General features: G+C 41.2%; 1 protein-coding gene across 1 annotated transcript in view; it reads left to right on the top strand.

Moving 5' to 3' along the window:
* mvb12bb (multivesicular body subunit 12Bb) overlaps positions 1 to 26,775 on the top strand; it is a 31,709-nt gene extending 4,934 nt beyond the window's left edge. The window contains exons 3-10 of the mRNA XM_068703610.1: positions 1,672 to 1,767; positions 3,565 to 3,655; positions 4,661 to 4,790; positions 4,921 to 5,031; positions 11,177 to 11,238; positions 22,076 to 22,131; positions 22,577 to 22,636; positions 26,401 to 26,775. Coding sequence (XP_068559711.1) covers positions 1,672 to 1,767; positions 3,565 to 3,655; positions 4,661 to 4,790; positions 4,921 to 5,031; positions 11,177 to 11,238; positions 22,076 to 22,131; positions 22,577 to 22,636; positions 26,401 to 26,442 — 648 coding nt within the window. The 3' untranslated portion in view covers positions 26,443 to 26,775. The remainder of the gene's footprint in view (positions 1 to 1,671; positions 1,768 to 3,564; positions 3,656 to 4,660; positions 4,791 to 4,920; positions 5,032 to 11,176; positions 11,239 to 22,075; positions 22,132 to 22,576; positions 22,637 to 26,400) is intronic.
* Positions 26,776 to 27,764: the final 989 nt, after the last annotated feature.

Below are 27,764 nucleotides of genomic sequence, written 5' to 3'. Positions count from 1 at the left end.
CTGGTGGTGTCTGTCTCCAGAGATCCTTCATAGGACTTATTCAGCACCCCCAAAAGACTTTTTTTTTCATAGGTGGGCTGTTAGATCACTGTAAGCTTTAGATTTGAAAAAGTGGCAGTTGAATCTGTCATTGCATTTTAAATCAAATGATACAACCATATTTCAATATCAGAGGCACGATGTTTTCTTATCAGACGTGTGGCATTCTTCTCATTGAAGTCTTGTGTCGTGATGGAGCCATGCAGCGCCAGGCTTGAAAGTATCAGAGAGGAGCCACCGCAACTTTACACACGCCTTTTTCCCGCCGTGGCTCGGCAAGTGGCGTTTTCACATTCAAGCTGCGTCGCGTCCTCGCTGCCGGCAGCTGTGGCAGGATGATGCCTGAGGTGCCTCCGAGGAGGATCGTGCCCTCGTTACTCCTCAACTTGACTTTGGGTTTCACAAAGCGAGCCCTTTGTTTACGCTGACAGGATGTGCTGGCTACTGACCTGGAAAAAGTGGCCAAGACGGGTTGTCTTGTAAGGAAAGAGGGAGGCTGGTGATGTATCGGCTCCTTCTGGGACCTTTCATGGTGCTGCTGTTGGAGACGATCCCTCTCTCCCCTCATCTTCCACTCTTTCTCTCATCCCACTATCTATCTCTGTTCCCCCACTCTAGTCTCCGCTCTCGTCCCAGCTATAGTCACTGGTGGTTTTTCATGAATCCCCCCCATGCCATGTTTTTCCCCCACCCAGTCACCGAGGTCATTCATCATTATTGTCAAGGGGGGTAATGTGTGTGGGTGGGTGCAGAGATCTATGACTTCTTCATTTGAATGAACCTTATTAGATTGACTCTTCTTTGTAAAGGATCTCTTTAGAAAATAACTCTGGCAGTTCTTTAGGTGATTCTCACATGATGGCCAATGGAACATGACGCTTCAGCCGAGCATATTTACTGGAACGGTGGAAGAGTCTCCGTGATGCACTCTTGTTTTGCTCTATCATTCTGCCCTGCATACCTACATTTACATAGCAATGTGGTGTTGGACCTTGAGCTTGACTTGTGGTGCTTTTGCTATCAATATGATGCAATCAAATTTTTTTCTTTTTCTTACCCCACTGATCATTTACAGCTTTGAATGAGCCTATTGTACAAGGACGAGCTGCTTAGGTCTTATTTAGGCATACACTTGAAATAGCTTTAAATCCTCAGTAATGTATTCTTAGAAGTCTCATTAAATCATAGAGAAAATCCACATCGGGAGTAGAGCTAAAACTATTTAAGGTGCATGTGAAGTTTACCTGTGTGTTGCTCAAGGGGTACCACAGTAGTTTAAAAAAAAGATGCATTCCACATTTACCACAAATATAATCCCAGCTCTTTCACCAAAGCACATTGAAGTTTTCTTTCCTTGTTAGAGCAGATCCTTGTCAAGGCATCTTTAATCAGCCTGGTCCCAAGGGATGATATTTTTAGCCATCTTTTTTTTTTGGAGGCTAAGACTCCTTTACCCACGCGGAGCACTAATGAGATGGAGCGCTAGTGTAGGCAAGCGTTAATTAAGGCTAGTATGCAAGGGAAGAGGCAAAAGCAACACGCTCATGGCATACATACATTAACTTTATCCCACCTCCTGCGTGTTTTTTTCTCTCCTTGTTTTTTTTTTTCCTTTCTCTTTTTTTCCCGTAGGTTGTACAAACAACAGATGGCTCTGACGCCGACCTGTGGAAGGACGGCTTATTCAAATCCAAGGTCACACGCTACCTCTGTTTCACCAGAAAAACTGTAAGTGTGAATATAAACTTCCCCCTCTCTCCTATGCATTCTGCACCAACGCCTCGTCTGCACCACCTTTTTGTTTGCCAGCAGTTATTAGCTCTGTTGGTTCTGCCAGAATATCTTAATGCCCTTTGATCAGTGGAAAGACCCATTTAAAAAGCGTTGGCTGTGTAGTTTTGAACTTTTACATATAATGGATTTGCCTGCATATTCCAGATGAATAATACCTCGGTGAGATATTTTTCATGTTGTACGTCCTCCTGAGGATATTATTTGTTATTTATTCATGAAATAACAATGAGCTGTATATCAACTATTCCAATGTATTCAATCAACAACGTCCCTGTAGAGAATATGGGTTTGCAATCAGTGATTCTTGAAAGCTGATGCACATCTAATTGTTAATATAAAAATAGTCCTTTTTTATGTCAGAAATTACTCCACAAAAAGCACTTTCAGTGTGGTTGTGCTATAAATAGATCTCCGTAATTGGGCAGCATTGACTCTTCAGTGGCTGAAATGATCTTTTTAATGTTCCTCATAATGCTGTTGAGTCGTTTTTTGGAATCTTCTCCTGCCTGCAGCCTACAGCTGATGTGTTGATGTGTGGCTGTCAGTGGCTCCGTGGCCATAAATACACCTACCTGTCTAACTTCAGCTTACACAGCTTACTATTGGCTGCCTTCTCATTTGTTTCCATGGCTTGCTGGTAGATAACGCAGACCGTGGAAACAAAACCTGCAATTTTTGTTATCGTTTTCTATCAGCTCAATCTTAGGACTTAATCAATTTTTTTTTCAGGGTGTCCTCTAAAAGCCAGGCAACTTGGCAGCGGCTGCCTCATGCCTGAGCTCAATCTGCTCCTCAGTTTAGAATATAGCGTACAAATAGCCCTCCCCTAGCTCCTGTATTTTATCTTAAAATGTGTGTCCACACTGTTTTAAAGACTTTGACACAAATAAAACATGACAGAGCCATCAACAAAGGCTATTTTGTCTGCCACTCAAAGGAGCTCCCACTGTAATTGTCTATGACAAAAACAGATTCTGTAAAATTAGCCCCTGAATTATGTGGGGGGAAGTAAATAGTTTGTGATTTATCATACTCTAGGTTGGAGGTAGAAAGCCTCTTTTTGTCAGGGCGTGATGGAAGAAATCTCTCCAGAAAAAGGGGAAAAACACAAAAAACAAGGTTCCATGCATAGTAATAACATTCATCCATATTCCTCCTTAAGTCAGTATAAAAACTATGAATAAAAAATGTCTCTAATGGTAATGACTGTCAGGCAGCAGTAGCAGTGAAATCCAGCCTTTTTCGGACGCATCAAGTCACGCCTGGCTCGCCCCACTCTCTACTGCCGCTGTGTATTATTGCAATTTATTATGGCAAAAAATGAAAATGTAATGGGAGGCAGGGAAGAGTCATGCTTGAAAATGTCAACTACACAGTCCCTGATTGTTTTTAACCAGTCCCATTCTGTTGATTAGACTGCCTGCTCTGTCTCCCATCATCCCACAGCTTCTCGCCAAAAGGTTGAGAATGATTACAAGTTCACAGATGCATTCTCTCTTTGCAAAAAAAAAAAGCTATTAGAGAGTAATTACTTCAGCTATTTTGTCAACCCTTCTCTTTAGAGACTTCCCGAGCTTTTAGTAAATCATTGACTCTATTATCTCTACATTTTCTTTACTGAGCCCTGCAAAAAAAATGACTAACCTTTTCTTTTTCATGCTCTCTGTCCTTCTTAAAAAGTTGAATTTGCATACATGGCTTTAAATGTCCTGCCTGCACTCTATCTGTTAGGGGGCTGACGTTGTTGTGGACATGAAGCTGATTGACATTAAGGATGCGTTGCCAGAGGGCTTCACACCTGTGGAAGAAACATTGGACACAAGTAAGTAAACAGTCAGTAGCGACCACTCGTCCCTCCCACCCTCTTGTTGTTGTTTCTTTCACTCTCCGACCAGCTTATGCAGAGGTCCTCGGGGGCAGCTTTGCTTGAGATAGTGAATGTTTTATGGGTGCAGGTTAGCTTAATTTATGGCAGACTGTGGGAATAAAATAAACATTTTGCCCAGGAGGTACAAGAGAAGAGAATCATGAGTCATTGTTTATCTCAGCTGGAGCTGTGCTTTTCTTTATGAGGAGCTTATTTATTTATGTATTTATTTGGGGAGAGGACGAGTGGATGGGGGTTATCTAATATTAATGAAATGCATTCCCCAATGCTTTAGTGCTTTTTGAGTGCTATGTATTTCCCCCTCACTATCCATGCCTTGGAAATGTAATAATATTTTGGTGTGGGGAGTGAGGACAGCTTGTTTATTATTTTTATTATCATTGCATTTACACTGCACTTTCCAGTGTTGCAGGGGAAATAAATGAGCGAGGCACAGATGCAATATAGAGAAGCATGGCAATGATTTTTTTGCCAGAATGAAGAAAAGAGATTACGTTTTGTTTGGCTATGGTGTAATTTAATGTTTTATTACTTTATGTGAATCCATGTTTAATGTATACATGGGACATAATGTATGAGTTTCTGAATATCCAGTTTAAATCTCTGTTGCGCACTAAAGCTGATGGAGGATTCTCTTGCTTCTGTCATTTTACCCACTAAAATGATACAAAATTATAATAATGCATGTGGATATTGTGGCTTTCTAATGTCCAGTTATTTCCTTTTCAGCACAGCAAATTATTCAGACGCTATTAGCTCCTCTCTGATTCTGAGACTGGTAATGACTAAATAGCAAAGTACAAGATAGATTAGGATATATATGTATATAGATATGTAAAATGTCTATAGATGTTTTTTTTTAAGCTTGAAACTCATAGATGACAGAAATGGATACCGCCAACTCCTGTCTAACTCCCTCATGTGTACCTGACTCATCAGAGGAAACGGCCATGAGGAAGAGGAGGCTCTGTGTGAAAATCATCCCTTGTGCTGCTGCTGTGACGGCTGTATACGACATCCAGATTATTGCCAAGTCAAAGTACCATCTCGATAACTACACCTGTATAGGGTGAGCTGCTTGGCACTGGAAATAAATGTGTTCATGATATTTTGTATCTTCCATCAATCGCCACATTTGATACATTTACTAATTTTGCATGAAGGATTAGTAGCTGTTCATCCTCTTCATCTTTACACAGCGAGATAAACAGTATGGGGATATGGTACCGAATGGGAGATGTTTCCCAGCATCAGTCCTCCCAGGAAACGTCCGGTACAGCTCACAGGGACGCTCCAGCCAACACTGCAAGGTAACATCACGCCACTTTATTCGGCAGTGCCTCTCGAAGTTTAACTTTCCTCCTTGCTTCCTTTTTTTATTTCACGCTCTGTGTACTCCTGAGCTGTTGTTACGCTCCGTACGGCAATGAAGACCCAAACAATTGATCACTCTCGGGCAATCTGCAGTAAAGGTTGTGGCCGGACAACAAGGTAGCGAGGGTGAACCGGAGAGACAGGCTAACTAGACAGGATCCCCTGAACAAGAAGATGAGTTCAATGAGGGCTAAACTCCTGCTATTTGTGGGTTGGTCCCGCGAGGCGGAGGCAGGTCGCTCCTCTTGACTGCGGTGACAGGAGTGTTGTACTGTGCAGACAAAAGAGGAGGAGACGTAGCCCGGAGAGCGAGCGACAGCTGCAGAGGAAGGGAGGAGAGCTTCAAGATCTCCGCCATGCTGGAGAGCGTGCGTGTACCCTTCCTCTGCTCAGGCTGCTCAGGCTTCCTCTGCCTCAGGCCTCCGAGTGAACGGAGCAACCCTTTGTACTGTGTCCAGATCAAACAGCTCAATTATTTATCGCAAAGAAGGACTGGGGGATTTCCACGGCAAATTGTAAATAAACAAGCGAGACTCCTTCGGTGTGTGTGCGCCGCTGTGGAGAAATGTGAAGCTTGGCACGGGGGGGCGCTGATCGGTTTGCCAGCTTGAAGTGCTTTGCTCTGCCATCCTGTGCTGAGCTGAGTAAAAGCCACTTAAAAGCCACAACATGCCAGAGCGCTGGATGCCAGCAGGCGTGTTCAAAACAGAGCTTCTGTTCACAAGATCCACTCAGCGGGACAAGAACAATCAAAATGGACGGCCATGAATTCAAACCCCAAGTTCAAACTGGGTGGAGTTTTGTGAATTGTCCGTATTTTTGGAAATTGATGGTCAATAATCTTTGATGTGTTGAAGCTCTGGTGGGCTCTCGGGCCCATGTGTACGCCTTAGTGCCTCTTACCGGTAATCCTCCGCTCTTTTGAAGCCCACTTTCAAGTCGGTGAGGCTCAAAGGTTGGAATAAATTGCACCTCGAAGCGACTCGCACCCCCTCCTGATGCCTGCTGAGATCACAGGCTGCTGTTTTTGTATTAACATTCAAACTCATTTCACAGTCAGAGAGTCTTCTTTTGAGAGTATTTCCATCCATAATGCGCTGACACATAAGGACGGCACTATGGGCAATTTAGACGGCGGCAGTTCTTTGACTATTTATTTGTCATCCTCTCTGTGTAGTTACATGCACTTTAGACAACCATACATACAGCCATAAATATGTCTGTAGTTACTTTAAAGTCACAGATTAGATAGTTTGACACAGTGATTTATAAACGGCTCTTCAACCCTCACTGATAGCTTAAGTAGGTACAGTGCAACTGTCTGTGTAGTATCACCCCACTATACTTTATTCATATTCAGTATGAGTATGAAATTCTCTCTTCCATGCCTCCTTCAGGCTATCTATAACAACTTTATGGCCTTTGGAGAATAGCACCTCTTAAATTTAAGTGCTCTTTACAGTCAGTGGAAAAGATGTTTTAAATACAGTCAATAATGTGTAAATTTTTAATGACCCTTATAATTTTGAAAGCTGCAGTGATCCCTCTCAAATGTTAAGTTGCCTCAGGCAGCGGGAGCTTGTTAGAGTTGTGTACAATCGTACACTGCAAATCAGGAGCAGTGCAGAGCTGCGCACAGTAACTGCAGGGTGTTGCATCATTATGGGATGCACGGAGTGATTGCATCAAGGGTAAGGTGCTGTATTTGAATTGTTTTTGTATCTTTTTGTCAGCTGAAAACAGGGTGTCTGCAGCTCTTGAACAGTTTTCAAAAACTATTGTTTGTTGTTGAATTTGTTTTCTAGAAATGGCTTTTAAAAGAGCCTTGGATAGAGAGTCTAAGAGTTAATTTACAAAAGTTTGAAATATTTTCTCTTTCTGTATCCAGGCTGTTGAGAGACATCTATAAACTAAGAGTGGGATTGCTGCAACAGTACATTGTGCATGTACAAGGCTCTTCAATTCTTAATTGTGAGTTAGAGTTTCAGTCAGCACTACTGTCACTACTGCTAGCTGCTGTACCACTGAAGCTCAATGCCTCATCATGGGCAAATGTTGATTTTAGTGAAAACTTTAATGAATTATGGTTGCAACTTATAAGTCTTTTTCTTGTAAATTCTTTCATCACTTGTTAAGTGTATGAAATGTTAAAAATAGTGAAAAATTCCCACGGAAACTTTCCACAGCCTAAGGTTACATCATGTTTTGTCCGTTTAACAGTCCAAAACTCAGGAGATATTTAATTTCCGATCATATATGGCAAATAAAGGTTTGAGATCCTACAGATTTGAGAAGCTAAAACCAGAAAATGTTTGGCTTATTTGTTTGAAAAATGTATTAATTAATTAAAATTTACTTTATTTTGTTTCAATCAACTAATTGATTTGCAGCTCTAAAAATAAATGATCATTTTAAATTGGTTAATCCATCCATTCATTGTCTGCAGTTGGTTTAGGTCACATTCATTAGTTCTATCATGAAATAGTTATTATCATATACTCCCGGGAAGTACTGGAAATAAATGTGATATAATAATAAAGAATTCAAGGCAGTATCATCCCAACTGGTTTTCCATCATACTTTAATGCTTTGGCCGGTATCTTTGTGAAACAGGTATTGAACTGAATTCTATGTGGTGTTAAAAAAAGTCTCAGGAAGTCTTTAACTTGGCGGACTCTTCAGAAACCCGGTGAGAGGGAATCTCAGCAACTAATAAAGGAATGGTTATTTCCACAGCTCAAGCAAGTTTTATCAGTTCAAGGATAAACACTGAACTTAAAATACTTATTTGTTATTGGCTCAGGCTGTCGCACCATATTGAGCCACTAAAGCTGTTGCATTTGAACCTTGTGTGTGTTTAACGTTTCTTTATCGAGTTTGTCTGAAGCGTCTCAACCGGCGAACTGTGTTCTGTTTTGATTCATAGCTGCAGCTTGATGTCAACCACTTTGGCTTGTTCTCTGTCAAGACCGACCGTATCAGCCGCTCCCTGACTTCATAATGTGGAAAACCTGAGCCATCCGGTCAGCCTTTTAATGTGTCCAGTAAAGTATCCCCCTCCTTCATTCTCCTGGCCAACGCTGCCATTTGTTCTCCTGATAAAACTGTCATTGCTGAGGCTGATATCTGACCTCTACACTGACTGCTAGCATAAATTAGCCTTGTCCTAATATTGCAATTTCTTTCACTTCACTCAGAATCAAGGTTTTTGACATTTCTCTTAGAATAGTAGGCCATTGTACACACAGACGCTTTTTAAATCAAACCGTACGGCGATAAAAATGTCAAGGCCGAGTATCTTTTTTTTTTTTTTTTTCCTCTTTCATTGCATACTGTAGTCTGCTTTTTCTTCAACACGTGAAGTAGAGAGTCATCAGTGTCAGATTTGGCATGCATATCAATATGTTTTGGAGAGCACTGTCTTCTACCTGTGACACTCCACACATTGCTGCAGCTCTGCAGGAGTATTGTATCAGCTTTCATTGCTCGCTGGTTAACCAAGTCTTCCCACTAGCACACGACTCTGGAGGAGAAAGACACACCGTGACTGTCAGTGTGTCGCCTGACAGATCTCCCATCTGAAGCGCTGAAGAACAATCATTCCCGGCTCAATCTTTACTCATTACTTTCTTGTGTTCAGAAAAAAGTTGCAAAAAAAAGTAGGGGAGATCAAGCGGAAGGAACGCAGAGCAGTGTCAGGAATGATCGAGTGATCAGCTGAGATCTGATGAGCTCAGACTGTTCAGTGATTTGCCACCAAAATTCAGAGAGATCCTCTTTTCAACACCTGACACCGAGCTTAAAGGAGGATAATGATGGGTGAGAAAGCAGCTCCCACAAAGCAGCACTGTCGGCACATAGAGGAAGGTGTGGAGATGTTGTCACGGGAAAGGCTGGATGTGTGTCAAAACAAGGGCTTCCAGCTCTCTGTATCGCAGCTCTGGCTCTTCAGCGATATTACTCTCATCCTCGTCTTACCTCTCCACTGACTACCACTTGTCTGTCCCCACTGTCTCTCCCACTTTCTTTTCTCCTTCTCCTTCTTAAACACAAGACAACTCTTTTCCTTATTCCATGTGGAACAACTTAAAGGACACCATACAAAAAAAAATAAAAGTCTGTTGAACTGTAATTCAAGTTGTCAAGTAATCCTTAGTGTCGTGGTTTGCTTTGCTGCACTAATGTGATTTTAACTCCGGCAGATTTCATGGGAACATAAGACTCTTGATCTGCGTTTAATTGCGTAAATCTTTCAGGCCGTGTTCCCAGTTTTACTATAATTTGATGAGGAACTACACTGTAATTGAATATTCAAATTAGGAATATATGTCAATATGGCTCTCCTTGCCTGGAATGAGGATTAATTGTTGTCAAAACTCCAGTGGCCGACATAATATGAGCCCCAACACTGCTGTTGATTAGCAAATGCATTTGCCATGTTTTTGTTTTAAGAATTAGTTGTCTAATTGATTTGCCATATGTTACCCTCTCCAATGTACCTAAAATTGTATTTAGAAATCACCAATTTGGATTGAGACAGTTTTGTGTTTCAAACAGATGGGAAAAGCAACCCTGGAGGTTGTCCTGGAGGAAAGCACTTCATGAGCAGCACATTTCCCTGGTTTCACATTGAGTCTCCGGGGTTTTAAGTACCACATTACTTTTTCAGATACATAGATAAATAGCCAGACTTAATACTTTCTCTGCTCTCTTTGTTTGTTCTGAGTACTATTTCAACAACAATAACACAGATGCCCTAAAAGGGCGTTTAAACCATTCCCCCCCACCCACCCACGTCCATGGGATGTCTCTGTGCTTTTGAAAGATGTGTACCTTTCTTCCTCAGCAGTGGAATCAACCTTTTGAAAGGTAAAAGAAGTCTGCATCGAATATGGCAATCGTTCCCGCAAGATTGATGCCAACCTTTTAAAAATTCACCATTGGCCTGGATTTAACATGGCCAAATGCTGATGTAAATGAGGAGAAGAAAAGTCGACCCTTTCATTGCAAATAAATCTGAGTTGCAGGCTTCAGCTCATAAATACCACAGCCTGTCAGAAGTCTTGTTTTATTGCTCTTGATGGAAATTATTGCATTTATTTATCTCATCCGGAGAGATAAGGCTTTGAAAGCCACAACTCATGCGCAGCTCTCACGTAATATGCAGATCTGCCTTTAGTCTTAAATTTCAAGGTTTTTGATTTTACACCCCCACATAAGAATTATTATGTTTTCCATAAACAGGCCAAATACAGAACATGATACACAGAACACACTTCATTATTTGCAACTTCACACCTGCTCGCTCTGTTGTCTTTTCATAAATTATTTTTATTCTTCTGATCTACCTTGTTCTTTGTCTTCAACAACAAGCTCTTACGCCGGCGTGTCCTCCAATCAAAGCGATTCTCTTTTTTAATGATATCGGCCAACTACATTGCATTATCATTATAAGATCATTTGTTTTATAATGCAATCCCGGAGCTCATTTTACCTTCAGAGCATGTCATGTTATGCAGCTCTCTCGAAGCTGTGAATTATTATTTTTTTTCCCCCCTGCTTGCTGTGGATTTATCGATCCGTAGGGGTGAGTCACAGGGTGTAATTCATGATAGCTTGATTGATGAGGATTTCAATCTTATATGGTTTGTTAACTTCAACTGCCCACAAAGTGCATTCTGTGCTGTTTTCTGTAATACAAGGCCATGAAACGGTAAAAAAACAAGACTTCCCTTGAATAATGGAATCTTTCAGTTCCTCCAGAATTTACAAGATGCTGCCCCAATCCCCCGGTAAAGGTCTGTTCAAGCCCCCGGGCAGCTGAGGCACAGTGTAACTTTTACCATATTTCACCCCTTAGATCCATCCTGGTGTTTCAGTGCTTGGTTTTGTTTTTAGATAAAAAAAAGCCTTTGTGTAAGGAGGGAGTTTCCATGCTAAATATATTCTCTTGTGTTGTACTTTAATGTCTGAGCAATGTGTCTTGGAACATAATTGTCCCTGTCAAATACAAAGTTTACATTCATTTTGTATGTTTTTATCATGATGATCAATACAATATTGTTTCTTTCTTTCTCCCAGCAAGAGGACCACGAGCAGGCCGGACTATGAGCACCAGAGCAGTGGGAACTACACCATGACGGGTAAATGATCTCACATTTTACATGTATGCAATTCAGTATCATTCATGACTTCACTGTAGACAATTAAAGGGATTTAATAGTTTGCCCAAGATGCATTAGGTTGTAAAACTGCTTACTTTTATCATCTCTCACTGGAAGGAAAAGCTCCAAATATTTGGAGAAGAGGTTCAATACTTACTTATGCTCTCTATGTACACTGAACATAGTCTCCACGTGTACATAAAGGTATCACTTCTGGTACTTGATCTACAAACGCTCTAGATCTCCTCAGTGATGGATACTGCATAGAGGTTTGCTTATCTGAGCGAACGTGACTTCCCAGAGGAGCTTGGCATTACACTCAAGAGAACATTTAAAAGCTGTCAAAGATGATCCGTCACATGCCATACTTACATACGCGTATACCATGCATTGCACCGGACGGATTCCCTTCTCTTAGTCAAGGAGAGAAACTCTGCAATAGTACAATGCTCCGGGACTAAAACAGAAGACAGGCTAATTCGTTAGGAAGCAGAGCTTAGCTATGACAGCCTCAGAGCCATGGAGTCAGAGCCGGCTGAGGCGCTCTAGCCTTAAAGAGCGTGTGATCCACACGAGGTGAGCGAGGCAGGCAGGTTTTTATCCAGCTGGAGAGAGACACCATGTGGTGAGGATTCCTCCTGCTGCTCATGCAGAGGCACAGCCAGGCTATGGCCATGGTACACCCTGCCTTTTTAATACAAGCCTAGGTATTAAACAATTGCTGAAGTGCACATGATAGAACTGCATAAGGAAATGTTTAAATATGAAAACAAATTCAAATTTTAAAGTCTCTAAATTCTAAGCCTTTTTTTCTTTTTTCTTTATATTTTTTATGCCGACATAAAAAAAGCATGTAATTGACAAGAAATTAATACATAATTTTGTTGCTATGACTGTCACATTATAAGTTAGTGAAGACAAGTGTGGCCCTGAAGGAGCAGACATTAACACACAGCTGAGTGGTTTGTGGCATTGGGTGTGCGACTCCTCCGCTGGGACAGGGTTTGAGTGACAGTGAAGAACATGCACATACTGTACAGTGTGTTGCCAGCAGTCATCCTTTATCTCCAGAAAACTGTCCTTTGCAGCTGTGCAGCCTCTACCTTCATGTGTCCCTGCATGATTTTTAAAGAAGAGAGGATAATGGCTTTATTTCTTGAGACTGTGTACTCGTCAGGCTTTACAGCATCCCACGGTGAATGTGAGAGAACGCAACTCGCCTTCATTAACAATGTGATAGCCCACGGACCAAGTGTGAGGTCGTTGCCGACAGCCTATTTGTGTTAATTGTTAGGGGTGGTAGCTCTGGCGTATGCGTGTGTGTGTGTGTGTGTGCGCGTGTATGTGTGTGTGGCTGCGTGGGTGTCTGCTTGTGCACGCGTGTGTGTGGGCTGACAGCTGGCCAGGTTCGAGTTGGTCTAAAACCATGTGCGCTCTGTCAGGGTTGTACAGGCGCCTTCTTTAGGATTGATGAATTGCCTGCTTTCTTGATTAAACCCTCCGTCACTTCCCAACAAAACAAAAACCCGAGCTGAAAAAAAAAAAGAGTGAGTTGAGGGGAGGAGAGGTAACATGTCTGGGAAATCTGTCATCCGCAGTCACATCATGTACAGATGTGATGCGCAGGAGCTTTGACATTTATTACCAGAATATTAAAAACTAATTCACATTTATTTTGCAGCCCTTTTTTTCCACTTGACAGTTCAAGCTCATTTGAAAAGTTATCAAGTTTTCATAGCAGCGCCAACCTTTTGCTTTTCTTCACCACGTTGCTTTGATCCACGCCAAGTCCCTTTGCCAATTAGGTCTGTTCTTCATACGTTGACAGGAAAGCAGGAAGTTTAAAGGTAATTAAACGTGCCTTCATGAAATGTGTCTTCATGTGTCTAAAAAGCATATGTTTGATAGAAAATAAATGTGATAGTGTTGAAGAAAGTCTGAAGCCCTAAAATAGACTCTCTCATCATTACCTACAGAACAACATATAGTATTCAGCAGACATCCAGCTGATAAGAAGGTAAACGTAATAAAAAGTAATACATTTGCATATCTATTGCATTAATCAAAAATAAATCCTGACATTGGCCCTGATCTAACATAATATGGAGAGCAATTATTTCCCTATCCATTAGAGGAACTTCAATTAACAGACACGAGACAGTTCATCCTTCAGAGGAGGAGGAGGAAAAAAGAGGAGGCTCAAAATTAACTTGGGTTTGCAAAATATCTTGGCAGAATGACAGTGATTTTTGATTTTCAGGAAACAATATTGGAATTCTTATTAAACTATGTGCATCTGCTTTTAATTTGCTGCAAATAATTGGAAAATGCAATGGAGCTTTCCAATTAAAGCTCCACTTTATGCTGTTTAATAATACCCTCATAATATTATAGCTTATGAAATGACAGGTGAGTTGGTGTATGAATAAAACATAAAGCCCTGTAATAAGAGACAGAAAAAAAACGGGACAGTTGTTGGGGGGCTTTTAAATGCTCGACATAATTTGCATATATTAATCTCCTCTTTTCAGCCTTATCAAGTATTCCACTGTATTTGAAGTTAAAATAGTCGTGACAGGCAGGGGTGCGCTTCGTTTTTCCAAGGATTTATTACTTGTATAATTCTGGATCTTTAATAAGCCAATATGACTGATCCTCTGAGTTCTGTGGAATTTGGTTAATTGTTCCAGATGGTGCTCACTGATTATGCAAAATTACTTTATTTCTCCTCTTTTTTCCCCCAGCTACACCATTTCTTGATTGACTAACATGGAGAAAAAAGATTATTTTTGGCGCCGCACTTTCATTAAGAGGGTTCTCATCAGGTTTCAAACAAAAGTTCCATCTTATCTCCCTGTGTAGTTCTAGGCGAGGCTGTGCAGAGGGAGGCGATCAGCCGGCTCTTATCTCAAACCGTGATAGATCTCAACTGCTTCTGCACCGCTGGGGTTATATTTTAGAATAACACAATTCTTTAGGCTGAGGGATTAAAAAACACGACCTCTGGATAGTGACACAAAAGTTATTATAGTGTACGCCGTTCTCTTCTTTCTCTTTTCTCCTCTCTTTCTCTCCCACAGATTGATGAAATTACTAAGCAGCGAGGTTAGTCCTCCACTCGCAGCTCTGGCTCCATCCACAACTCACTAACATTCTGTTTTGCATCAGCTAAACCGAGCTGAATGAATCATTTATGGAAGTGTTATGGGGGAGTATCGGCAGATTTACTGCCGAGCTTTTACTTTAGATGGAATGGGATTTCTATGAAACCGATCTTGATGTCTGAAGTAATGCCAAAGCTTACATCAAGACATGAAAGGAACGCTCTTAAAACCCTCGTTTTGCTTCTTAATTCCCCTGGTCAGCAAAAGGCGGAACAGAGAGGGAGGGGGGTTCAGCAGGAACATAGTATTTACACCTAATGTAGACTCACACACACGTCCTCAAACTGTTTACTACTCTCAGCAACTCATGATATGAAGGACTGCCATATTTCTTCTTACAATTTGATGGCTTATAAATTATAATTATGATTAAATTTAATATTAGGTTTGAGCTGTTCATGCATTTTCCGTATTCAAATAGGAACATAGTTTCAACATTTGGACAAAAATCAGCATGCTAAGAACAAAAATCAATGCTCAAAAGATTTTATAAAAGAAGGGAAGAGATTTTACGAGTTATTGTCGGTATCATTGAGTGCAAGTTAGTCAGAACTAAAAAAGAAGTAAAAACTAAACTAAAAAGACTCATAAAAGCTTTGTTTCCTTGTGAAGAAAAGCTTGGATCATGGAATAACTTAAATTGGACACGTGTTCAGACAAACAGTTTTTTGTGATTTTGGAGTTTGTGTGTGTATTTTTAAGAATACAAAATTTAAAAGTTGTCTTAATTCTTAAGAATTTCTGATCTGAAAACGTTTGAAAAAGCACTGTAGTCTAATTTGTTAGGAAATTACATTCAAGAGACCAGAGCCAAACACAATATAGAAATCAAAGTTTTTTTTTTTTTATGTGGATTCTGTCTCCTGGGTCAAAAAGCAGTTTGGGATTTTAACAGGTTAATGACTCTTTTAAGAAAATCCTGTTGGCGGAGTAAAAAATCAGATTGGACTATCCAGGTTATTTTGGAAACATGATCGATCCCAGTGTGAGGGTGCCATTAAGTATTTGGGGATCAATCCTGAAGGAATCGTAATGGAATTTTTGACTAGAGCCTTGAAGCCCTCAGGATTTCTGGACCTTTATTGCAGTCAAATACGAGACTTTAAATGGCCTGTGCATTTGCAGGCCAGACTGGACTCTGGAGTCTCATCCCTCATTGCTTTCTATCCATCCCTGAGATAGTAGCAGTGCTCCATTAGTTTCAGTGTCCAGACGTGGACAGTCTCAATGGATGGGCCTGTCACAGCTCCCTCGTTTGCCCCATGTACAGCAGGGTTTGTTATCACACATCTAATTAGAACTTGATAAAAAATATTTCACAAAAATCCAGTCATTAAATATAGTTTAAGGAGATTTATGGTCAAATATGCCTTAAAGATCTTTTAATGGCTCTGCTGACTTGTTAAGTTTGTAATTAATGATCTTCTAATACATACTGTGGTGTGATTTAGAAAGCACAATGAGATTCTGGGAATGAAGTCGTTTTGGAAAAGGGCATCTGGGGCTCCCAGAAGCTCTATTAAATAGTTCTGCTCAGACTGGTTTGCTTAAAGCCATGCTGTGAAAAAGTTCATACACATCAGCATCTTCACATATAGACGGAGCCATTTTTATGTGAGGGTGCGAGGAATCGTGCATTATTATAATATAGTTCCTTTGTCATTTCATAATAGTCAATTAGTGTGTACAGAAAAGTCTTGGGCTCCTCTGTAGTGCTACTTTCACTTATTTTATTTAAGGGATGGAAAACGTCTTTCATCAAAGTCCACCAATCTACGCACAGTAAAACCAATAAGCAAATGCATATGTATCAAACTGTAAATGCATTATACTAATAACAGTCGCCTGTTTCGTCCGGAGAGTAATGGTGTCCTTATTAGCATAATTAATGACAAATGGCAGCGCAGCATTGGTGGATTGGTTGTAGGGGATGATAAATTGGTGGATGCCCAGGTTAGTGGCTGCCAAGGAGGCCTCTTTGGCTGTCATCCCTCCTGCTTCCACTCTGGCACAGTTCATTACTCACCGTGTGAGATGCCACTTTACATTGCCTGGTACTGTGAGCATGGAGAACTTAATAATGCCACCACAACCACACAGGGCCTGCTGCTTTACCCACAGTCCAGAGGGCAAGCAGCTCAGCGAGGGCTAGGGGTTGTGGGGAGCAGGGCGCCGCGGGAATCGTCTCCTGCAGCTGCACTGATCAAAACGGATCACAAGTCAGTCGCTACTTGAGGGGAACCGGGGCCATATGACCCAGTCTCTAGTGCTGGTGAGTGTTTCTTGTTAGGATTTCTGGGGCTCGCCACATCCCTCGCATCATTACGGGTTAGTTTGCCCACAGAACCGCTAATTAAGAGGGGATTTGTGTAATTGTGCCTTCTGCTGTGTCCCATCCGGCACTTGCAATTTACTGTCAGCCCTCTGCCAGCTCTTACACTTGTCCAGAGAGGCGTACCCCATTTATACACACATTCTGCTGCACATTTACCAGCAGCCACAGCTGGGGATCAATGCCAGTGCCATGGCAATGTCTTAAAAGACACTGTGCTGCTGATTAAAGTCTGATTGTCCATTTAATTTCATGAGAGCTTTCAATACCTAGCCAGCGAGAAGGGCTCTCATGCTTCTCCAGCATGGACTGCTTTTAGAAACTGTTAATACAAGTTTTGTAATTATACCAGACCACTGAAGACTTTTAGTACTTAAATTAGCTCTTATATATATGTATATATATATATATATATATATATATATATATATATATATATGTATATATATATATATATATATATATATGTATATATATATATATATATATATATATATATATATATATATATATATATATATATATATATATATATATATATATATATATATATATATATACATGACATATACAGTGCTCATATTGGAGAAGTTATCACACATGCACACACCTCCTCTTAGCATTGTAGTGCATAATGTTATGCAGCGGTGTTTGTGGCCAACTCACCATAGGTGTTGCTGGCTCTGCCCACTTTCTGGAAGAGTGATGGACCAGCGCCCGACTGGGGCTGCCTTCTGGCTCCCTACCCACAACCAGATTTCAAGGACTGCTTGTCACAGATGGAAAAGTAAGTGGGTCATTCTGCATAAGCTTGCCATTTTGCATCCCTCTGGTAACGAAAACCAAAAAAAATAGCTGAGTTTTAATGTTGGGGAAATTTTACTGTAGATGGCATTTGAGTCTATTGTTCTTGTTTTTTGGATTTAAGTATTTTTATTTTCATTTTGTTATCTGTCATGTAAATTGAACTGTTCAACACAATGTAAAAATTTAAAAGGCCATTTTCTACAGTTATTGTTTTTAGCTATGTTTGATGGTGCATTTATGACATTTCATAAACCTTTCAAAATAAGTTAAAATGTAAGATTATACCCCACCGTTTCTTTTGACAAGTATTCATAAGAGTGGATAAACAGAAAGCTTGTGTAAAATGATCCACTCCCCTTGCTTCTCTTCTGTTTTCCCTCCACAGTTTCTCTCCATAAACCTGAATGTGCAGCAGCCTCAGCCACATTCATCCACTGGATGTTTTGCATTAGAAACATTCAGATTTGTTTACATTTGGATGAGATTAAATTAATATTTTAGTATAAACTAACTGACTTGCTGTCAGGAGAATTGCAACAGAAGCGTGCACAGAGTGGGGAAACAAGCTGCACACAGCCGGCAGAAACGAATACAAACAGATAATCGGAAACCCTCAACATCATTTCAGTACGTGATCTTTTTTAGTATCAATGTTGTCCATGTTTTAGAATGTTAATTGACTCCTCAGTAAACATTTAAATAATTTAAAAGTTACACTTCCACTTTTGCAAGTGAGATTTTCTAACACATTGAAATTTTTCTTCACTCGTCTGTCTAGAGGGCTTGAAAAAGATAAAAGAAAAAGAATGGGTTTCATAGAGCCATAGTCATTAAAAGAATCTGAAAATAGCAACTCGCTATCATCTGTTCTCATAGCACGGGTCAGGAGCTCTGACACCTCCAAAATTCCTCCTGTCAGGGTAGGGGGCCATTTGTATTCTCTCTCATTAGGCAATTTGACTAATGACCTGCCGTGGCTGCAGAGCTACTGAGGGACCCGGAGCCTCGCGCCCTCTCTCTTGCAGCAGCCTGAACACACTCCCTCTATTGGAATGGCACAGATGGCATGCCCGGGCGACAAAATAAACTACAATATGTCTCCGAGATGCTGTCAGGCCTGGGCACTATTTCTCATGTCAGAGAGGGGCTAAGGGCTGTGAGTGGGCATAGGGGGTCCTCCTCCAGCTCTCTGTTCATCTACTCACCATTATCTGCAGAGGTGACAGAGAGCGGGGTCTGCAACTAGAATAGCATTTCCATGGTCTGCATAAAGAATCCGCTTCAAATTGAGAGTCACCCCGACAGGGAAGGTATTGCAATGTCTAGCCTGGCTAGACAAAGAGAAAAGGCAACATCCACTGGAATATGAAATACAGCTGGATCCAAATAAAGCTCTAACGTGTTTTTGAGCGACTTTACTTATTATGTCTTATCATTTTATGGTACTAAACAATAGAAATCAGCTCAACCGTGAGTAAAAAAGTTGTAATAGATGCTCATTTGCGCTTGCAGATTATCGCCCTGACTGTGACTTTCTCACGCATGCAGGTGCGAGACAGATTCACCCCAAGTAATCGTACTAGACAGAGATCAATGCAATTCTGCTGAATTAGTGAAGTGTAAAATAAAAGTTCATCAACATTCCTAAAGTGTTACTCTTGAGTTGTGGTTCAGGTAATATGGGGTATGCTCGATCACCCGCGCATATTTTTCCATCAGTCAGTGTCGGAGCGCAACTCTGTGTGGTTTATGTGCGTGTATGTACGCCCGTGCGCACGGCCATGTCTGTTAGAATCCTGGAAATGCAATGTATGGCGCTGCTGAAGTCCTGGGTGACAGTGCATCCAACAATGGAAGAGTGAGGGATTAGTGCTCAGCCCAGCGTACGAGGGAGCCCTTCCCGCCCTGAAACAGCCATTCATCTGTGCCCAGGGGCTGCAGATGACAATGCAGCCATTGCTCATCGCACCTGACGGAGTCATTAATAAGGCAATGATCCACACGGGGCCTGTGCTGACTCCGTTCTTTACACTACAATCACTCAAGCCACAGGGTCCTCCTTACTTAACGCCACCTCTGCGCTCACCGCCACCACCATCATCATCATCATCATGATAGTCATTGTACCAAAATTCCTGCCAGATGTTTTCATATTGACTGCACTCACATACTCCAAAAGCCAAATAACTACCCAATTCCCCACACTGCAATACAATCATGAGTTAATGGACTGTAGCCTGGCCATTTGAGCAGCTAGAACATGCTTCATAGTGGGATTCCTGGTCAGAAGATTGGATTTACATTATTTTTGCCCTTTGCACCTTCGGGTTTCTCCATGGTATCCATTTCTTACCACCAAGTCATCTCCCACGCGTCTCCATTTGTCTGGATGTAAGATAGCCTCTCTAGTATAGATGGTGGTGGAATACAAAGTGAGACCTGGTTTTAAATGTAATCCTTGAGCAATAAAGAAACTCTGTGGCCTTCAGCTCTGCATTCATCTGTCCGCGCCACGCAGATCCATCAGCAGCTACAATCTCGGCTTCCCATTGCTGACTATTGATTCAAATATATTCTCCCTGCCTGCCTGCCTCTGCCTAGCAATGGTGCTCCCAGCGACACAGCAGTGCATGTTTGTTCACTTGTTTTTATGAGCTTAAACAAGTCATTGGACCTACCCAATCACCTTGGTGTGTTTGCTGCTTCAGATGGCCACATATCTAAAGACGCTACAGGGAGGTGGGTGTAAAGGCTGGGGCACTGAAGGAAGAAGGATAATCCTTTCACTCCTTGCACTTTTTGAGCCATGCTAGTGGAGAGGCTATAGGGATGGTCCACCACTTTGACCCAGATTTAAATATCTCAGCAGCTATTGGATTATCATATCATTTTGTACAGACATCAATGATTCCCAGACACAACCCTGATGCTTTTGGTGATTCCCTGACTGTACTTCAAGATATTTGTAGTTTTGAGTGAAATATTTAAACTTATGGATGGATTCCAATTGACTGTTGTACAGACACTAATGTCCCCTTCAAGATGAATGGTAATAACTTTATGAGTCCCTTCAATTTTCATCTAGCGCCATCATCAGGTCAACATTTCAATTCTTTGGTTAATGACTGAATACCGGCAAAATTTGTATTTGTAAATTGTGGTGCTAGTTATTGGGAACTAACTTGTTAAACTTAGTAAACATTTAACCTCCTTATCATTAGCATGTTAGCATTGCTATTGTTGTTATTGACTGTATCATTTAGCTTAAAGAAAGCACTGCTGTACAGCCTCACAGAGCGGCTAGCAGGGCTGCAGGCTCTACTGAGGGAGGTGATTGAAAGCCAAGAAACTAAATAATCTTCCCTGTGGTCACGGGTGTGAAGGTCATGCTTTGATTACAAAAATCACATTCTACTTCAATTGTGTGGAAAGTGCCAAACCGTGGATCTGTGTAATAACCAAGAAAGGAAAGCAAGTCACATAAGTGTCAATGTGAGGTATATTTTAGAATCTCATACTTTATAATATTGCTGTGAACAGGAAAGGCCAAAAGGAGTGTTGGTTCCAAAACGATGACTCATGAACAGCTCCGGCTCACATTTATGAGTTCCTTTTCCTGTGCCAAAGGCCTGATGGACTGTGGGTAAAAGGACACCAGTTGGAAGCTTGGCCTCTTGATATTTTGGGGGCTCCTGTCAAAGCCAACGGCAGCAAGTTTTTTGTCTCCAGATTTGGGAGTTTTATAATGAAGCCGAGCAGCTGCAGTTTTCCCTTCAGTCTGGAAACGAGAGGCTTTGTGTCCCTTGTCACCCTGTGTTAATTTGGGCCCTAATGTATTTTATAAACAAAGAGCTGCTCTCTAGCCTGACAGTCGTGACACCTTGATTCCAGTGCAGGATGCATGCAGTACGGGGTTACACCATTAATAATCAACTGGCAGCCATCACACCATTTTAACCACGATCATTATGATAAAGGGCATACACTTAATTACAGGCCTGCTTAATTATAGCTCTGTTGAAGCTCGTTTGTTTGGTCAAATGCTAATTATACCACCACGCTCTTGGCAAGTCCTCATTTCAATCCACTTTTTGCCGGCTGAACAGTGTGGCTTATTTTCATGCAAATTTGATATCTGGTGAATGTTTTGTTTCTCTTCTTTCCCGCTTTTCTGTGCCTTGTGTGAGCGTGTCTTTGTTTCCGAGGTGAACATCTCTCAGACAAGACGGAATCGGGAATAATCAAGAGTAATTAAACTGGAAGAGGGCTGAGAGAGGGCTGGGCTGGAGGAGAGAGTGGAGGTGCTCAAATACAGCGCAGAATAAAAAAGCCTTTCATCTTCTCTCCATAGAGGGAGGGAGGGGAGGTGTCGGGGTGGCTGGGGATGTTGATAGCTTTGCTGTTTTATAAACCCACGCTTAGTCTTGTGGAAATGCTCAGGATCAGGGATAGGGAGTAATATATATATTTATTTGTCAACCTTAAACTTAGTTTTTTCTTTCTTTTTTTGCAGCTCTGGACGATGTGCCCTTTGTGATCCCTGAGAAGTTTTATGAAAACCCCAAAGAGGTAAAATTCTTTGACAAACTAAGGGACCAAATGCATAACGAGTGCTTAATTACAAATAATGTGAGGGTGATCATGAAAGTTACTGTACAGCTACTTGTCCTGCAACCTGTTGTGTAGTATGGGCCGCATCATTGTCATGCCATTAGCCTCTCCTCCTCTCCTTTCTTTCCTCTCCTTTCCTTTGCTCTCCTTTCCTTTCCTTTCCTGTCCTCCAGACTGAGTGATGAATGCGTGCAGTCAGGCAGAGCTGGCTCAATGCAGTCCATTTGGCGGGCTGGCAGCGGTTGTCACTATAGCCCCGCTTGTATTGACACTGAGAGGGAGAGGATTAAAGATTTTAAGCATGCTTACTTAGCCATGAGCCTAACCGCCATGTTTCTTGTGTTTTTTTTTTCTTCTTCTTCTTCTTCCTCTCCCTCCTTCTCCTCCCTGCTTTTGATTTCAGATGCAGCAAGTCAATTTAATGGGCATTACGATCAAATCCCTGGCAGAGATCGAGGAGGAAGTGAGTAGAGGCTGCAACGCTCGGCTGCCACTGACGCCGCTGGCCCAGAATGCAAAGCAAACGGTCTTGGGGTTGTAATTAAGTGTCTGAGACAGCGAGGCCCTGTTGGCTCCACTAAGCCCCAATTGAATAAAAGCATGGCCAGGCTAGGCAGCCATTCTCTCCTAAAAGCGCCATCTTCTGTTCCAAAACACTTGACTTTTATTCCCCAATTCTTCTCTCAAACAGCTCAATCTAGCACCTTGCACAGCGCTGTAGATCTCCGGGGAGCTTTTTCTGGTCAGATTCCGCACGTTTACCTTTTCAAGTTTCCAATCAACTTCATCTTCAGAAGCCAGAAAAAGTTAGAGATCATGCATAGCAAATAAAAGCGCTACAAAGTCCTCCCCATTTCTGATGAAACACTGTAGCCTGCAGGCATTCGTAGGAGGAAAATCAACTGTGTGCAGTGTGTTTGTGTGAGCAAGAGAAAGAAAGAGTTGGTTCGTGTGTGTGTGTGTGTGTGTGTGTGTGTGTGTGTGTGTGTGTGTGTGTGTGCGTGTGCTTTAAAGAGAGTGACAACCCCCCTTCTCTCTCATTAGCACGGTATCTTGGTATCAGAACTGCCAGGAAGTGACAGACCACTGTAAAAGAACAGGTGCTGTTGGGTTTGAGATGTGTTACAGAGCAAACACTCCCTCATCAAACCGGGTGTCTGTTCTGCACTCTGCCTCTGTCTTCTGTCACATACTATCCAAATCACACAGAGTCGCCATCTTGTCATATGGTCATCTGAATGAAGCTCATTGTCAGCGAAGGTATTAATGGCATGTATGTGTATGTGTGTGTGTTTTCCAGGGTGGAGACAGGCTGGCTGCTCATCCTATATGCTCTTGTCTTTTTTTTTTTTCCCTTCCTTCTCTCCTCTCCTTTCTCGGAGAGCGTGATTAGCAGGAGGACACATGGTGAGCTGAGCTGGGGAAGGGAAGGGACATGAGAAATCATTAATTACAGCCACGCTGGAGCTGATGAAGTAAATGTGAGATAGTGTAACACACAGGATTTAGTGAAGTGGACGACAGCACAAGATTAATGGTGGGGCCAGGCTGATGAGGATGAAGTCACAGCTTAGCTTGATAATTAGTTTCCAAGTGGAAACATCCCTCACCATTGTGTTATTTTTACTTCTCTCCTGTTATTATTATCCCACACAGATATCTGCAGAACAAGGAGGGAAATATAGTCAGTGATTTTCTCTCAAACATGCTGGACAGCAGCGGTGTTTCTTTTAGAAAGTGATGCATGTCTGAATTATTGTATTTCTTTCTTTTCTTTGTCTAGTTTTGCTTGTTTTTCCTCTATCAATGTTACACTATAAATCTAATGACCACAATGGTTTCTGTACTCCAGGCCTCTGCAGAAGTAGCAGCTCATTCTCAGTATATAAAGCCAGAAAGTAACAATATAGAATGTCAGAAAAAGCTCTTTTTAGAAAGAATTGGTGCAATAGTTTTCTGAATATTGCTGAGCGTTTCCTTCTTCTGTTGTCCAAAAGAGGTCGCTGTCTGTGCTTAACTGGAGTTTTTTTTAAACTCTCTTCAGAAACTGGAGGCGCTTTCGACACAGAAACCTAATTGCCTCTTTCTAAACCCATTAAAAAATATAGATTCATGAAAGAGATGTAATATCAAGAATTATACATATGCACATGTAATTGAGGAAAACTGTTGTAATCACAGCCACAGTTGTAGATAAGACCATTTCCTAACAGGCATCACTTAAGCCATGTCTCGGATGATGTTGGTTCCAGCAATTAGGCATTCTTTTCATTTCCCAAATGACTCACAAAACTTGCGGATATTATAATTGCTTTTAGCCACGCATATCTAATTTGTGTCTTTTTAAGTGTTAATTAGTACGCGATTTAAAGTGACATCTTTATGTAGTTTGCTCTGCTGAAAAATGTTGTTGGCGGCTGGCTAATGATTTTCAGAGGGAGTATGCTAGAGTGGAAATGCACACATGACAAGATTTTCATTAGCACCTATGCATGATGGGCGTTCAGTGTTTGTGGGGAGTTATTGGTGTGCGTGTGTATTTCTGTGCCTGTGCATTGCTTGTGTGTGTTGCCATGTGAATGTATGGAAGGACAGTAGTGTACAGGGGGTACGTGAGAGGTGTGAGAGGGAGAGCTCCAAATAGAGGTGGAATTAATGAAGACAACATGTCACATATTTTTGGCAGTGGAGCAGGGACAGGAAATGAAGCTCTGCTCGTCTGGGTGACTGCCGCCCATGTTCTAGTGTGTCACTGTCCTGTCAGCCTGTGTATAAAACTGGCAGACATTGATACATGCTCTCCCTGATAACACCCCATTCCCCCATCCATCATACACACACACACACACACACACGTGCACACGGGATTATTTATTTACTGTGCCAGATGTTGAGACTGAATTTTTGTGTGGTGGGGGGCTGAATTTCTTCACAACTAACAGGCTTGTGATATGTGACAGGTTCTGGGTAACTTGCAGCTTTCCCCTCAAGTAGATGAGAATCAGGGAAGGTGGTATTTTGATCGAGAACGCGGTCTGAGCCATCGTGGCTCCGTGGCTTCTGTTGGAGATTTGGAAACTTATTTCAGTGATCATACAGCATCACCTAGTGCTGTTCTGCAGTAATACAACTGTCTAACTTGGGCACCACTGTGTGTCACAAAACTGCTCCCAACACAAAATCATTATGTGTTATTATTGTGTTACAGTTTGACCATCATCTAATCAAAAATTATGCTTTTTATTATTGTAGATTATTCATTTGTTATAGTCACTTTACTTAGGAACTTTTTTTCTTTTGATCATTTATTAAAGATATGATTTATATAATAGATTTTGGAAAATTGATTATATTAAGTTATATGTCTAAGTATTTCTGGGAACTGCTAATGTTTTTGGGGAATGCCGATCCAACTTCATCTCTGCCAATACCGGTCCCAGTACCTCTGATACCAATCCAATACCAGTGCACTCTTTTCCACACTCTTTAACATCTGTATACCTCTCGGAGTGAAATTATTGTTATGTGAAGTAACTTGAGGCCAGAGTTTGCTGTGGATCCAAAGGAAATGTAACTGATAGTAGAAGCACTGAATTTTGTAATAACATTGACAAAGAAATAATATTAATGTGGATATGTCCCGTTATGGGCTGTAGGTCTGTAGGTCTGTATCAAGGCCAAAAACGATCTGGCGTTTCCTTTGACCTAGCATGTTACTCCATTTCTTATATTTGGGTTTGTGCCAATATAGGAGAAAAGGTTCTTCTCAATATGGTACCAAATATTTTACAATAGGAGGGAGTTAAAATCATGACATAGAATCAATGTAACGGCAAAAATGACACACTTTCCTGCCTTTAAGAACGTTGTCCACATGTCATATCCATGCCATGCCAGAAGGGGGCAGTGTTTATTTGTATTTTCTCAATCTTCCTGTCGGTGTAATTTTAGGCCTGTAGTTTCAAAGTAGGGGAATAACATTTTATCAATACTTTTTTTTCATCTATAGTATATATCTTAATATCAGTTAATAACCTTCAGAGAGTTGCTTACATTACTGTGGTGGTTCTCAGTTTCATTTTATAAGCATTTTATACTTTTTTTTGTTAATTTATTTGGTATTAATCATTAAGATGATGCAGGTTGATTAGAATTTTGTCCTGCTTTGATAAAAAAAAATGTATTGATCAGCGTGTACTTTTTTTTCTCCTCGTCCTTCTCTTGCAGTTTCAGTACAACTTCACCACAGAGCTAAGCATTGCCGTGTAACTTTCCACCCAGCATTCACACCCTGCCAGAGAGAGCCACGTCGACTGAAACACTACAGATGGATTACTTGTGAAACAATGTATTATTGAAATTAAGGAAAAGTTCGGGATGCACCACAATTGTAAATTCTGTAATGTAAGACAATGAAAGTATTTTAACGATGATTCAATACTTAAAGTATTTTTGATGATGTACAACTGTGCTTTACATTTTAAAAGATTTACAACTTATTTATCCTGACTTTTCTAAATTTGTGTTCTGTCTTATCTTACTCAGATAGTCTCACAATGAATGTCATGTCCAAAATAAACCAAGCTAATTAATACCCCTAAACAGATTCATTAATAAAAGCCTGTTTGCTGTGACTCACATTTTGCTCATCAGAGTTACAGGGCCGTGCTGACAGTGAGTAGCAGTCAGGGAGGACAAAAGGGAACAGAGAAGCAGCCTCATCACACGCAAACGGGCTCCTCTGATGTTCATTTTCCAGTGGAAGCATCTATCCATCACAAAGTTCATCATGAGCAGCGTACAGCAACAACGAGCGGAGCTTTGAGACGCAGGAGCCTTTTACCACAGACGCCCGCCCACGTCAGCAGTGACTCCTCTCCTGAGTCAGGTCTTTAAGAAGAGAATAGAACAAGTTTCAGCTCTGTGAATAGATTATTATTAATTATTTAATATGTTGTACTATCTACAGCTGTATGGAGAATGGTTTTGAAAGAACAGCAGACAAAGTGACTTTTTTGCAGTCTTTTATATCCACAAACTCTTAATTTTCTAAATATCGAAAGCACAACAAAATATTTAATTCTGAAACTGAATATTATTTTTGTTCAGAAGCAGAATTTACACTTGGATACCAAAACATCACTATCTTCTTACTCCTGCTCACATGTGTCATTTGCAACTAATTAAGTTGTCAGAAGCCATTTGCACATTTTTGCAGGTGTAATTAGTATTAGAAACTCATTAATGGATTAATGTCCTTGTTGTTAATTTGACTTGGTGGATTTATTGATTCTGCTAACAATGCAGGAATTGTTTTCTCCTGGATTTTGGCGTTCACAGGTGATTGATGAAGCGTACAGCAGATGACAACAATCCACAAGCGTTTGCGTTAACTCCTCTGTTCTGCCACGGAAATCAGAGCAACGGTCTGAAGAATCCTCTGCAGAGGAAACAGCTTTCACGCTCCTTCATGAAGGTGACACTCATGTCGGTGAAGCCCTAGAGCACAGTGACAGGCTGCGACAGCCCTCCTCCCTGCTGTGCATAGAGTGCATATGTACAGTATGCCATATGTATCCAGATTCACACAC

This window comes from Cebidichthys violaceus, unplaced genomic scaffold (genome assembly GCF_023349555.1).
Source record: "Cebidichthys violaceus isolate CVI_PGR_0920_01 unplaced genomic scaffold, fCebVio1.0.p SCAF_9, whole genome shotgun sequence".
Lineage (NCBI taxonomy): Eukaryota > Metazoa > Chordata > Actinopteri > Perciformes > Stichaeidae > Cebidichthys > Cebidichthys violaceus.
This window is presented reverse-complemented; position numbering and strand designations above follow the sequence as displayed.